Source organism: Lolium rigidum, chromosome 3 (genome assembly GCF_022539505.1).
Source record: "Lolium rigidum isolate FL_2022 chromosome 3, APGP_CSIRO_Lrig_0.1, whole genome shotgun sequence".
NCBI lineage: Eukaryota > Viridiplantae > Streptophyta > Magnoliopsida > Poales > Poaceae > Lolium > Lolium rigidum.
In genome coordinates, this window is record NC_061510.1 from 233939983 (window position 1) to 233954737 (window position 14755).

General features: G+C 44.4%; 1 protein-coding gene across 1 annotated transcript; it reads right to left on the reverse strand.

The window, feature by feature from the left end:
- Nucleotides 1-384: 384 nt before the first annotated feature.
- On the reverse strand, nucleotides 385-1466 carry LOC124703140 (xylanase inhibitor protein 1-like). Its single transcript, XM_047235356.1, has one exon. It carries the CDS (start codon nucleotides 1412-1414, stop codon nucleotides 518-520), a length of 897 nt encoding a protein of 298 aa, XP_047091312.1. The 5' UTR covers nucleotides 1415-1466; the 3' UTR covers nucleotides 385-517.
- Between the last annotated feature and the right edge of the window lie 13289 nt (nucleotides 1467-14755).

Sequence of the window (14755 nt, forward strand, 5' to 3'; positions counted from 1 at the left end):
CGAGACTTCGACAGGCTCAGCCCGAGACCAGGAAGTGGAAATCAAATCCGCCAGGACGCCGAGTACTGTCCTTTCCAATTGGTCGGGTGGAATGGTACATTCCAACCATAAAATTGTTAGTTTGCGATGCTCCACATCCACGGCATCCAAGATTGAATTATCAAAACCAACCATCACATGTGCCACCACTGGGCAGACATGCCATGCATTGATATAGAGTAGTAAATTACTATGATTTCATGATATTAAATCCAGTAGGTGTCCATCGACACCTCAGCATGTCCCTGACCACAACTTCACATAACCCGTCCACGATACTACTAAAATTCATTTCGAACAGTGACAACTAAAGTGACTGAACATGTAAATACTCATTCCAGAGCGTAGATAACTGTTATTACTTGTTCATTCTCGCACATGCCTCAGTTTATTTTTGCAAGCTCATGCCTGCACACTTTGGTTACAGTGACAGCGAAACGTGCATGGATATGTAGTTCTAGCTCAAGCTCAAGGAGGCTCAAGCCCATTTGCTGGCGAAGCTGCTGTAGCCGGTCCGCTTGTCGTCGTACCTTTCCCAGATCATGACGCCGCCGTAGTTGGCCGCGTTCTGCACCACCGAGAAAAGACCGCCCTGGAGATTCTTGGGGTGCACGTACCCAACCTTCTTCTCCCCCGCCGGCAGCCCGACGAAGATCTGCGCGGACGGGTACGCCGCCGTCCACTTGTTCCACTCCTGCTGCCAGTATGCGGCGCAGTGGGCGTCGTCGTAGAACCTGACGAAGATGCGTGTGAAGAGCCCCGTGGCGAGCGCGCGCTCCACGCTCCGGTCCGGGAACCCGCACCGCGGCGTCGCCGTCAGCTGCACGGGTGTCCTCGCGCGGTAGGCCTTGTTGAACTCGATGAGCCGCTTGGCCAGCTCGTCGTAGTTGTCCGGCGCGCCGTTCTGGATGAAGAAATCGATGCCGTCCACGAAGGCGTCGCCGAAGGGGCGGTGGACGCCCTTGGCGGTGCCGAGCATGTAGGCGTTCCAGAGGTAGTTGGCGAAGTCCGCCGCCGCCTGGGGGCTGGGCAGGGAGTACTGGTTGCCGAAGCCGCCGATGGAGAGGAAGACGAGGATGGCCTTGGACTGGCAGTACTTGATGTCGGCGCCGACGGTGGAGACGTCGTGGCCGGAGAGGTCGAGGTGGTAGTTGCCGTGGCCGAAGACGTCGAGGAAGGAGATGACGGCGATGGTGTACGTGCCGGTGTCGCAGGCCTCACGCAGGGACCCCTCGTCCTTGTTCCGGCCCCAGAAGACGGCCACCTGGCCGGTCTTCCCCGTCGCCGCGGCCGGGACGGCGAGGAAGGTGGCGGCAAAGAGGAGGGCCCCGAGGAGGAGCAGGACGGAGGCTGGCTTACGGCTTGCGATCGCCATCGGTGGTGGATGGATGAGCTCTCTTGCTCTGCTTGGTGGTGTGCAGAATCAGCTCTATCGAGGCCACTATATATAGGTAGAGGCTAAGTAAATATGCCCGTGCGTCGCAACGGTAGAAAAAAACAATGACATGAAAGATAAGTGGGATGCTTAATTAAATTCCGTCATCTAACCTCTTGACTGACTCCCTCCCGATTCAGTACTATCTGACCCACTCCCCACCACCGAGGGTTCTTCCCGCCACACGCCCCTAGATAATCAACGCCGCCGCCTCCCACGTGCCTCCTCCATCGTGTGCGGTGAAAGTTAAAGAAATTTCTAATTTTGTGGGTATTCTATTATTTTGGAAATACTTGAGAGGAAAAATGTGAAAGCAGAAACATGTACTATGTATTACATAAAGATGCGCATTCCTTTGTAGGGTTTTATTTTAGCTAATAGACTATCGTGCTTTTAGCTAATATATCTTCCATTTACATAATTGCTTCTCTTGAGGTTATACTGCAAAACGCCGCATGTCGCTAGTGATGCACTGATTATTTCAGTAAAAAACCTGATAGAAAATAAATGTAAAGAAAATGAAACACATACTTTCCGATATCCTTCTTTGCTTGTTTGGTGAGTATCTGTGCCCCTACAGTTTGACGCTGTTTCTTTTCAACTGAGAAAGATTCGCCGCACACACAATAAGCTCACTTGTTATACACCAGAGTTATTTTTGCTCAAAACAGTACATAAAGGCATCCAGGATACGCTTGAAAAAAAGGCAGCCAAGAGCCCAGCACGGAGCAAGAACGGATTGACCGGTTAAAATCTCCAAATCAGTCTGAGCGGCACTCGAGTCTCTACCATGGCATCCATGCGCTTTCACGGAAGCGCTTGTCAACGGAGTCCACCAGCGCCGCTCGACGGCTCGAGTACGTCCATGGTCTCCATGGCGCTCGACCGCCACCACGGCATCCATCCATGGCGTGTTGTCAACGGAGTCCACCAGCGCCGCTCGACGGCTCGAGTACGTCCATGACTCCATGGCGCTACACGGCGGCGCCCGGCCGCGTCCTTATACTCGTGCTCACCTAGCACAAAAGCAGAGCAATAAGAATACACACCTTCGGTCTAGCGCAGCAGCACAATAACTAATTCGATATTCATTGCCACCATAGATCGATTGCCAGAACAAGCACGCATCTCTATCTTCTATTATTCATGTCCCGTTCACATTAGCTAGCTCTCTCATCCATCTTGATTTCAATTTGTTGGCCCACTGAGTGACTGGGTATGCTCTCGATTTCAAGTTTTTGGCCTAAGCTAGCTAGTCAAAGGAGGGCTCGGCGCTGTTGGCATCCTCGATTGGTAGCAGCCGCCATGCGCGCAGGAACAACAACTTGGAGCGCTACCGGGCGTAAGACCCGCCAGATCAGATTGGGACGCTGACCAAGCTCGCAATTCGATGATCATGATCTATCTGTCAAACCTGCCACCAACGACTTCGTCTGGATCGCTCTGGTGCAAGGCACATCCAATAGTACGCAATCGCGCCCGACGCCATAGCCGGTAGCCTCCGCCCCGCCGGTCGACGTCGTGGCATCCCTCCCTATCGGTGGGCGGCGTGATCTGCATCCCCTCCACCGCTTCTTACACTGTCGAACGGCGCGGGATCCAACCGCCTCCGCCCCTTCTTCCCCTGCAGCGACGCAGCACGCCCCTCTCTTCCCCTGCAGCGACGCAGCACGCCATTCTCCTGCCGGTGCCAGGCCTCGCTTTGAAGGTCGATGTCTATCTTCTAGATCTTGTACTGGATTCCGATCTGCCAATCTGCCAAGGGTGTGTCCTCTGGGGAGAATCTCTTCGTTCCCCGGCCGATCTACCTCTGTTCTTGACGGGTCGGCAGCGCGCAAGAACGGATCGATGCGAGGGTCGGGACGGCGGCACAGCGATGGGGATCGTGGCGGGGGTCCGTCCTATTTTTATTACTCCGTCAGGAATCAATGTCCAAATCACGTACGATTCAGCTACTCAGATTACCAAATCCCAACTCATGTATGATTCAGCATCGGAGGAGTGGGGAATCGGGAGGACTCACAGGTGGGCGTTTTTTCTTGGATCGAACCGTTTTTTAACTTATAGGTGGCAATGGGTGGTAATTTTGTACAGCTTTAAGGGTAATTTCTAGCGGACCAACAAGAAACCTTATTTTCTTTATTATTAGGTAGAGATGAAGTAGGAGATGTGAAATCGAAGCAGCTAGCTAGCTAGCTGTAATTGACGACTACTGGCACAGAGTAAATAAGTTCAACTCTGAGCTAGCTAGAGTCTGAAAGTTGGATTGCGTCCTGGGCGCCGCGCGCAGGAGCTGACTCTACTAGATAGATGGATGAATGGATAACATGGAGGACAGCTCACATTTTAAGAGGTAGGAAATGTTTGATGCGAAAAGGACATAAAGGAACCACGTTTTCGTACAAATATGCCAAGGATCTGGATACAGGAGCTTTGAAAACGGACTTAAACAGGACAAACAAGGGACGTACGAAAAAAACGAAGTACTTGGTGGGTCGTAAAATTCAGTTGAAAAATCATGTGTTCCAGATGAAAGGTCCAACATAGCATCTCCATCGGTCATCCCCAAATAGGCGCGGGTGGCAGCGTCGGCACAACGTTTTTGGGGGCGCGCACAGTACCTCACTTGATATAGGGAGGAGTTCACACACCGACGATCCCAATAGCCCGGCCGGTAATAGAAATTGGCCCAAAATGAATTAAAACTCTTAAATAGGGGTAGAAATTCGAATCTAGTTTTTTAATAGAAATTCAAAATCTAGTTGGGTCAACACATCCGGCCACCAACTCACCATCGTATTCCGGCCATCAAAAAACAACTTGGGCTTCATGGCCAGCTAGATCAAATGAACATTACGGGCACCTCCATCACATCCGGCTCGTCGATCACTACAACACTTTCATCACCGGTGGTGTTGCCGTCTCCATGGCCGCCGTTGCCACGGACGTTTGGGCGGCCATCACCTCCTTGCCGATGCACTCGCTGTAAATCTAGTGACAAGCCCTCGTCAATGGATCCATGTCTGCCATGTCCGCCATCAAGATCTTGGCCTCTTGCGACATCTTGGCAATGTAATGTCCGATGCTTCATTCATGGCCTTCATCATGTTGGCTTGGGCTTCCATCTTGGTGGCTTTCACATTTTCCCTTCGATCCCTAACTTCACATCTTGCTTGTCCAACATGGACCTCCACATGGCGGCGCCCCTTTCATCCCTCTCTTTTGTTGTCGGAGGAGAAAGATGAAACCATCTTCTGAATGGTGGCATCAAAAAGCCGGCCAAAGAGGACACACAATTCTTCTAGGCATTGGCTTTCATGTTATCGATTGGGTTACTAGTTGTGGCCATCGTGGAGGGTAGTGGTCCATCTTCTGCATCGCCGTCTCCTTAGAGAGTGATTCGGACCTTGTCCCATTTCTTCAGACCTTCGAGCCTTTGGAAGAAATAAATTAAGCCATTGTCCTCCTTGCACACCTTGAGCACGTCTTACATCTAGCAAAGAGGCGGGCAATGCATCAACATGGGAAAATTGAATTGACTAGTGAGGGGGAGGGAACTAGAGTGGCGGGCGTGAGATTGAAGCGGCGGTCATGAGGGGGAATTGGGGATTAGTTATAGGGTTCAGATTATGTGGCTGCCAGGTGCGACCACGGGCTAAATCCAACGTGGCGCGGAGCACCGACGTGCCTGCTTTCCATCCCGACCATAGGGTCCAATGCGGGAGTGCCGACTATTTTATTGGGATCCAGAAGCGGCTGGCTACTTTTTTGGGGGTGGGGGTGGGGCGCCGGTGTGGCCCAAAAATAGTGTCGGACCCCATAGGGCTACTGGAGTCGCTATGGTGGTTGCCGGTGGAGATGTTCTTAGGTTGTTATTTTGGAATACATGAGAGTGATTTTAACCATTATATTTTGCTGTCAAAGTCAATGCCATAAGCCGTTTGATGGCTCCACATTGAGATTCACGCAGGAAAGGAGAAAATAAATATTGGATCTTACCTTCATCAAATATTCAATTTTTTTAGGGAAGCAACGGGAGGAATCGCCCACCTGAATGCGGTCTCATTTTCTCATTTAAGAAGGAAGGTACATGGTAGCAGCGTCATGACCCATGCGCGACGCTCATGGTGGCGGCATGCCACCCCAGGATTTTTACGGAGGAGAGCTAAGGGCATGTACAATGGTTGATAAGACGGTCCTATCTTAACCTCACCACGTATTTTAGATATGACTACAAAACATGACGTACACAACGGGTTATTTTTTAGCCTTGTCTCTAGTAACCAGATATTCTAAATATGTAGTGAGAAAGATTGCGCTAAGAGATCATCTCTTAATTAAGAGAAGACAAGCCATTTTTTCAACATTCTCTCTCCTTCACCTCAACGTTTATCCTACGTGGCGCTACTAAGATATCATCATTGTATATTTCCTAAGGAACGTGGTCGATCCATACCTGGAAAGTGGTAAAGTCCACATGCCGCGGGGCACAAACGGCCTAGAAAAAATCCATCACTAGAGAGACAACACGGGCGGTGGCCATTTGGTCGCCATCAAACATCATGCGGTTCCGAGATTTCCATACGGATCAAAAGAGGGCGAGTGACACTGTGTTGAGCGCCGACCGGTGCATGGGAGGGAGGTGGTCGGAGAGCCTGGGCAGCAGCGCGTCTATTATTCGATTTCTTTTGATGACGCACTATAATGTAGAAGACCTTCTTCTTTTTGAACCATGCAGAAGAGCTACATGCGATTAGAAGAATGTGTCTGTCTCGATTTGCTTGATAACCTGTAGGATGGGCTTGTACTCGTTTCTGAACACTCACCAGTTCCTTTCTTTCCAAATTGCCTGCGACATCAGGTTGAGTGTGCTGTTTGTAGTCACCTGATTTAGCTTGGCCCAAATGTAGGAGTTTTCTGTTAACATGTACTCATTTATGACAAAACTAAGGATGGTACGCATTGATATGTCCACATCGTCGTGGTTGGTCAAAGGTTCTGCATAACCAGAACTTTAAAGCATGGAAATCTTGTCTCTGACTGTTCAAACTGTTGATCTATTTAGCAAATTCAACCTATTGATTGTTGACTAAAGTTTAGATATGTGCTCGGTTGGTCCCACCATTTGACTAAACTGACAAATATATTGGCCATAGTTATCATTTCCGGACATCAACCAAATATATAAGTGAATTTCATGTATTAGTCAACGTAGCTAACTGATGTAAATGGCTACGCAGTGTATTTCAAAACTCTCTTTCATGTCGAGACTTTGGACATACATGAAGACCTCATATGTGGTATCCAAGAAATACCGCAACTAAATTTTATGTAATAGTGTGTTGGCAATGTCTTAAATTGAAACCTATCAACTTTGATTATTGAATTGATGAATCAGCAAACGCAACCTAAACTTCACATGAACATAGACTCGAGGGATGCGGCAGCCGTTGGCCTAATGCGGTGAGCTCAGACAAGCCCCTTCCACGGTCATTTTTTTTTTTGAAACAAGAGCAGAAGTTTTGCCTCAATCTATTAATTAAGAAGAAGGTTCAGCATGAAAGAGCATGCGGTTACAAACGGACCGGACCTTATTATAAAAGGGACTACTCTCGCGGCATCAAGTTACTCAAGCTCTTAGCTCCTGCTAACACCCAAAGACGGGCCTCACCCCTAATTCTATCGAAGACTACTTGTGCCGGCGCACTCTTAGAGCGGAAGACTCTAGCATTTCTCTCGTTCCAAACCTCCCATGAGACCAACAAGGTGATGGATGCCATTGCCTTGCGGTGGGGCATTCCTCCACCCGCCATGAAATTCCACCAACCTTGCGTATCCAAGCTAGTCCATTGTGTGGCATTGAGGGAGGTGAGCCCCAACCAATCTTTGACGATGTCTTGGATTTCACTAAACAGTAAAATCTAGACCAGCAATGCATTGCAGCCCCCCACCCACCCACCACCACCACCCATTCTGCAATTTGTTGTGCACGTATGCAACATCATCAAAAAAATGTTCACATGGTGTGTCAAATCACTCAAAAAAACATCGCAACATTAGAAAACACTGATGCTACAAATTAAATAGTAAACAAAAAATCCCCGGGAAAAACTCACCACACGTCTGCGGCATGGAGGACAAACACTTGCAGCCAAAACATTCGCGATATGAACTCAATATTCGTTGCAGACACCCAGATTTGTAGAAGCATTTTGCTCGTGTGTTCCCAACAAAATACACATGAGTTTGCGGTATATAAAGGAGTTTTTCAAATTTAGGTTCTTATTATTTGAATTATAAAACTCATTGTTGGATAGCCACGCATGATCCTTTCACAAGTAGAGAAGAGCCTATTGCTGGCGTGCCGAAATATACGTTAGTAATGTATATCTGGTATATCTGGCAGGCCACCAGTATATTGCACTGGTAAATATTAACGGTGGCACGGCCACCAGGCCCACCACCAGTAGCTTAAATAGTAGTGGCGTGTCGGTCTACCACGCCACTCAAAAGTTTTACCAGTGGCACGCCCCTGGCATGCCACTAGTAATATACACAATACTGGTGTGTCATATTAACATGTCACTTCTATGATTTTCAGGGGAAAAAATCACGCCGTGGCGGCAGCGAATTTCACATATGTGGCTGCGTATTCGCCGCCAAGGAAGCGTTTTCACAGATGTAATACTGATTGGTCCATCTCATCTAAAGCTATACATTCAAAAAAAAAAACTAATTAGAGGAACAAATAACTTACTTAGTGTTTTATTGAAATAGATACATCAATTAAAAGCATTAAACATTAGTAAAAAAGTTATAAAATAACATAGAATAACCACAAGCTAAAAGCATTAAAAATAAGTAAAAGGGAAGCTATCATCTAACACATAAAAACCAGATGAACACAATCACGATGAATTAGAGGAGGATTGTGAAATCCTTCACCCTACTACACCTGCATCGAGTTGCATTATTGTTAACTTCATGGTTGCTCCTACTAGATCCGATCTGACCTACATTATTATTGCCAACTTCATGGTTGCTCATTTTTTTGCTTGCCTTACAAAGTCCAAGTATATTCTTCTGCTTGCTCTCTAGTCTTAAATCATTTATTCTTGTTGTTGTTGTAGCCGATCACTTGATCGTCATACTTTGTCCATGAGTTATAGACTCCTGTAATCTTCCCTCTTTGCATTCCATACCACTTCATCTACCAACACAGAAGATCGTATGGAACAGAAGCAACATATATGATGCACCAGTTAGTTTAATTCATAAAGAAAAACATTACAAGTCCACACATGGTTAAAAAAGAAAAAGCATCACAAGTTTATCCTATCGAATGTGCCAAACGAGAAGAAGATGTCGCGGTGGGGACAAAATTGAGTGAAGACACATTGAAATGTGTCTATATACATATGAATAAAAAATCTTAGAAACCTTTATGATTTGAAGTGGAGGATGTATCATTTTCCTTAATACGATTTTTTCTTTACATTCAGACAATTTCTTGAAATACTGACGGTAATTTTCAGCAGAGTGGGGGGGCTTTTGAGAAATTTGAGGAGAAGATCTTTCTGAAATTCAAAGTGAACTTCAAAAAAATCCATCATGCAGAGATCGAATTATACAGTATTAGAGCAGCTAGCTAGTATTGTTGACTACTCACATCACAACTAAAGTTCAGCTCTCAGCTGGATTTTTGGTTCTCATTCTCTGTGCCGCGCATGAGCCTTGGCTCAACTCGAATGCTCGATGGATGGATAAACATGGAGCACAGCTCACATTAATACGTAAGATTATTTGATCGAAAAGGACATACATGATATAAGCAGGGAAGGAAGGACAAAGGAAACACGTACTAATAAGCCAAGGATATTTAGGACGCATCTTTTAAACAGGCCAAAGCGGCAAATCCACCGCCCTATGTGGCATCTTGAAAACGATAGACCGAATTACGCGCATCTATCTTTCGTCCGCACTACAATTCATACAGTTCTGTATCAGCGAGCAGTCGGCGCTGCAAGACTGTTTTCTTGTGTGATTTTTTCTCCTAAAATTACAGTAGTGCTTGTCCATCTTTATGGGTCATATTGGGGGTGCAGTTGAAAGCGTGTCGGCGTTTCCAATAGCGCTTGTCCATCGCCATTGCCGCACGTTCTATTGGGAGCCCCGCTTGAGATGCCTTAAGTGGTAAACCAATAGTACAAGAAAGATTAAAAGGTAGTCAAATCCTTATAAATTTAACCAACTTATATATAGGAAAAAGTAGCACATTTATAACACTGAATTAGTATCAATGAATTTGTCTTAAAAAGTATTTTTGTAATATACCAATTTAATGTCATAAATATTGGTATTATTTTCTATAAAATTAGTGAGGTTTTCAAAAGTTTGACATAAGACAAAAGCTAAATGTACACTTGTCCGTGTACGGTGGGAGTAATCTCCAAACATACAACACACCATTTCATTTACTGGATCTTTCTGTTGTGACTAATTTCTGTTGATAGTGTTATTTGGAGAATTAGTTCCCGCTCATTTCCTTATACCCATATAGCCTAAAAACATTTGTCGGGGAAAGAAGGAAACTAGATAAGTTAACTGAATCTCAAAAGGGTGTTGTGCACTAATTCGTTTCTATGAATGTTGTTGTTGAGAATTCTTAGGAATTAAATATTCATAGTAATAATGAATAACAACATGTTGAAACGTTAGATGAAATTATTCCAATGATTAGGAAATTTAATGCATCAAGTATAAGTCTACAAATACAAAAATCCAATGTATGTATAGAACCACTAGGCCCATATCAGCATTAGGCTTGGGCCATTTCTGCATCCGCCCATGCGCATAGGAAAGGTTGAAAAGGCTACGGATGTGTTTGCTTGAGTGATACGTTTCGAAAAAGCTGCCGTGAGCTGTGAAAAACCCCGTTGTGAGCGAAGAACTGTGTGAAAGTTCGAAGTTGTTTGGCTGGAGTAACTGTGCAGGTAAGTTGTTGTGAGCAACTACCATGGTCTTGTTGTGAGCATCTGCAGTGGCGGAGCCACGTTTGCAAATCGAAGACCTCTGCGTATGTACATGCCCCACTGCTGAACGTAAAAAAGCAGTGCCACCGCGGCCGTACCTCCAAGAATTTAGTCATGTGCGCCTCTGCTAGTGCAGTGATCTGTTTTCCGTTGTCTACAAATTCCAGCTACGTCGTTTGTGTTGTTCTCTATAAATTTAAGATTCACCATTGACATACGAGAGGCAGTTGACCGAATACTTATCGAATCCACTTCTGTTGTATAGTTTGCAATGGAGCTGGAGCCAACTTCATTTTTTATTTGAAAAATGGAAGTTTAAAATAGAAAAGCAGTTATAATTTGCAACTATTAATAAGAACTACAATGTGAGCATGGGCATGGAAGACTAGTTTTTCACTAGTAATCCCTCCATCCCAGGTTATTAGTTCTGCATGTATATCTAGGTTATTAATTTGATCTACATGATATAAATTATAGAACACAACAAATACTTTATTAGAAAATACAATATCTAAATTTTATAATTATATAATTTTTATAAATATATAATTAATATTTAGAGGAATGGATAAATGGAGGCCGAGCTACACGTAGCCTTTTATTTTAATAAATTTACAAATAATATTTGTAAGTTTTAAAAAATATTGAAAAAATCTTGGATACAGACAACTATGAAATCTACAAACATGCAAAATCTCAGTATGAAATACGTTGTATTTTAGACTACACAAAAATGAAAAATGTGTGGATTTGAGTATAGTGAATACTGCACATTTCGAAATTATAAAACTTGTCAGATTTTATTATTTTTGTGTTTCCTATAATACAAATAATTTCACATTGAGATTTTACATGTTTGTAGCATACATAATTGGCTACAACTAGATTTTTTTCAGTTTGTTTGGAACTTTAAAATATAACTTTGATTTTTTTAAAAAAATATAGAGCTACATGTAACTCGACCTCTATTTGCAGTTTTTGATATTTACTTGGTTAAATTTACGACCTAGGGATACACACGAGGCTAATAAACCGAGACGAAGGTAGTATTTCTTTAGGTGAAATTAGTATTGATCTTTTGCGCTTATTCTTAATTTGTCTACGTAAGTGTTCTCAAAAAAATAAATTCTTCACACTTTTAAAGCTTGACATCACAACTTTTCGATCCTGGCTCCGCCACTGAGCATCTGTACATACAATTTGATCCCAAACCACAAGGTTTGTCTTAATACTTGAGTTACTTTGGATATGCTACATGCTAAATCAGTATCCTTCTCATGTGTAACTAATCAATTATCTGGAAATTAACGGCAAACCTTATGCTATGGTTTATTTGCAGTGGGCTCTTTGATTAATCACTTGAAGTTGGACTGGATACACTTTGTGTGTGCATGCTTTGGTCTGAAATTGCCTCAATGTCAGGTAAAGCCATATAAGAAGAAACAGCAATTGCTGCTTCGTGATCTGCTTCCAGTTACCGGTGTTGCTATATGCTTATGTTTTTTTTTTTGAAAGAAAGGCAAAAGATTTGCCTTAATTCATTAAATAAGGAGAAGTCATGGAACAAAGTTTTAGGATTACAATAACAACGAGGCCAAAGCCTACTCTCCCGCAATTAAAAGACCCAGATGTTTCGCACCGGCCACAACCCAAGTTCTAGCTTCTGACTTAATTCTATCGAAAATGATGGTCGGCAAAGTACTTTTGTTTTTGAAGGTTCTCGCATTCCTCTCATTCCAAATCTCCCAAGCGACGAGCATAAGGAGGGAGGCCATGGCCTTCCTTCTTCCGCCATGAGAAAGAACCATGGAAGTCCACCAATGCTCCACACTATCGAACTCATGCCAAGAGGTGGGGTCAAAATCTTGGATGTGAAGCCAATCCTTGATCATGGTCCAAATACGGATGGAGAGGCGGCATTTGAAGATAAGATGGGCCGCCGATTCGTCATGGCAACGACAAAGGGGGCAAATCCTCCCATTAGGCCACCCGCGTCTCTGGAGGCGGTCCGCCGTCCAAACCCGGTTTTGTATGATAAGCCAAGAGAAAAGCTTGCATTTTGGTGGTGCCCAAACCTTCCAAACGACCAACTCCATTGAAGAGCGTATGGTACCGGCGAATTGCGCCTTGTAGGCCGACGAGCAAGAGTATGCCCCGTTCGCAGTGAGCTTCCAAACAATTGAGTCCGGCACACCGTCTTGGAGGGCGATATGCGAGGTATGTTGCCAAAGCAAGGTAAACTCATGAAGGTTTTGGATCGAAAGGCCCGCGGAAATGTCAAGATGGAGAATCCAAGCATCATTATTGTTTGGTGTTGTCCGCACTCTTTCTGTCCAAGCGGAAAATAACCGTGGATGAAATGGAAACTGCTGGCCTCTGTGTGTGTCATATGACAAGTATCTGAGAGTTTCATACAGTGAAATAGTTGCAGCTTTGCACCTGCCAAACTGATAGGTGCTGGAAAATACGGTTCCGTATATAAAGGAAACCTGTATCTTCCATCGGTCAGGAATATTTGGTGCCAATATTTTTTTGTATTGTTCGAACATTCAAGCCATTATTTGTAGATGCATTTTGCCTTGATAAGGTAAAGACAAGAGGGTAAAGGATCTAGAAATCAAAGACAATGTCTTGAAATCGCTGACTGCTGCAACACACCATTAGAACTTAGCAAGTAGGCGGGTTAGCGTGTCTGATATGGATGAATATCTTAAGCTAAGTACAGGTGGTGTGATTTTGAGAAAAATATTAGAAGGATATCTGTACATAATTAAAAAGATGCAATAACCAAGCAACTTGAAAATTGTTGTTTCTGTAGTCCGGGCGGATTATCTATTTGTAGAGGCGACAAATCACTTTATTTACACCTGACCTTAGTTTCTGTTTGAACATGTTGCACATTTGTGCAGGCTTTCCTATTGAACGATTTGTCCACAACAGAAGGCTCATTTCCACTGCGTTAAGTATAACATTGTTGAAGGTCTATATATTATGATTTTATTGTATAGTGCAGTACTTCATGGATTTCCTTTTTACAAAGCAATACTGGTTTATGCATGTGTTTCACTCAACGTATTCTCAAAAAAACACATACGATTACCATGTTCCTGGAGTCCAGCAGAGTATACAAAGTAAACGATCTGGAGTCCAGCAGAGTATACGAGAAATAGGATTAAAAAATGAAAAGATTCCAAAGATATACCCATTCACGAGTATCTGATAGGAAAGCTAAGTAAGCTCTCATGTTTTCCTTAAAATCATTCACTGCAGTTTACCAAGATGGTTGTCATGCCAAGTTGTTTTATCCAAATTTGAAGGGAATGAAGAGTGACTACCACACATATGTCAACTGATTAGGCCAAATCCAAATATTCCTAACAATATAGTACGGAGTAGTATTTTACCTAATGGATGGACGCGGCGCCTATATGATCTAGTCTGTTTTTCAAGCGGCTGCCGACGTGGAGCACCGGTGGTAGCATGATTCCTGGAACTGTGCGACTGCTTGACTGAGAATTGAAAAGGTTTCACATGAGAAGGATAAATGCCTCTGGTGCCAGACCGACGTGTTGGAATTGGAGCAAACTATCATATGGTGACTCTTGGCACGGTTGCCGTACAGGTTTGGCAGCATCAAGCAGGAGGGCCGCCCTCTTCCAGCGACCGCTGTGTACTGAAGACTCTGTGAACTGATTTACTAATGCATGATTCGTCAGTTCCACCTCGAACTTGCTTCTGAGTTCCAGCGTTTCATCACGTGATCTCATCAAATTAATCTGCCCTCATTTGGCAGCAACCTCAAACAACCAGTTCACTGTTATCATCAGGATGGCCGCCGACAAGTGGTCTCAATCGCCGTCCTGCCTGGAGGGTTTAGCTTCTTGGAGACATGAAGAGGACCGCTGGGTAAGAGGCCACAACTATGGGATCATTTCCTGATGCGAACAAAACAGACAATGAACCACTCTTGCTAAAAACAGATACACAACTTTGCCAAAAGCAACAATTTTCACAGTAATACATGCGCACATCATTGCTATTACTGAGCTGCGAAATGGTTGCAAGCAATTATCGGTATTAATCTTAGTGCCTCTCCACAATCATCCATAACCATCCTACCTTGCCATCCATTGATAGGAACATGCTTCCAACAGAACCGAACAGCATCATGGAGGAAGCGGTGATGGTGAGGAGCGGAGTCATGGTCTGGATTTTCTTGGTATCCTGCAGATCTCACACGTCAGAGACA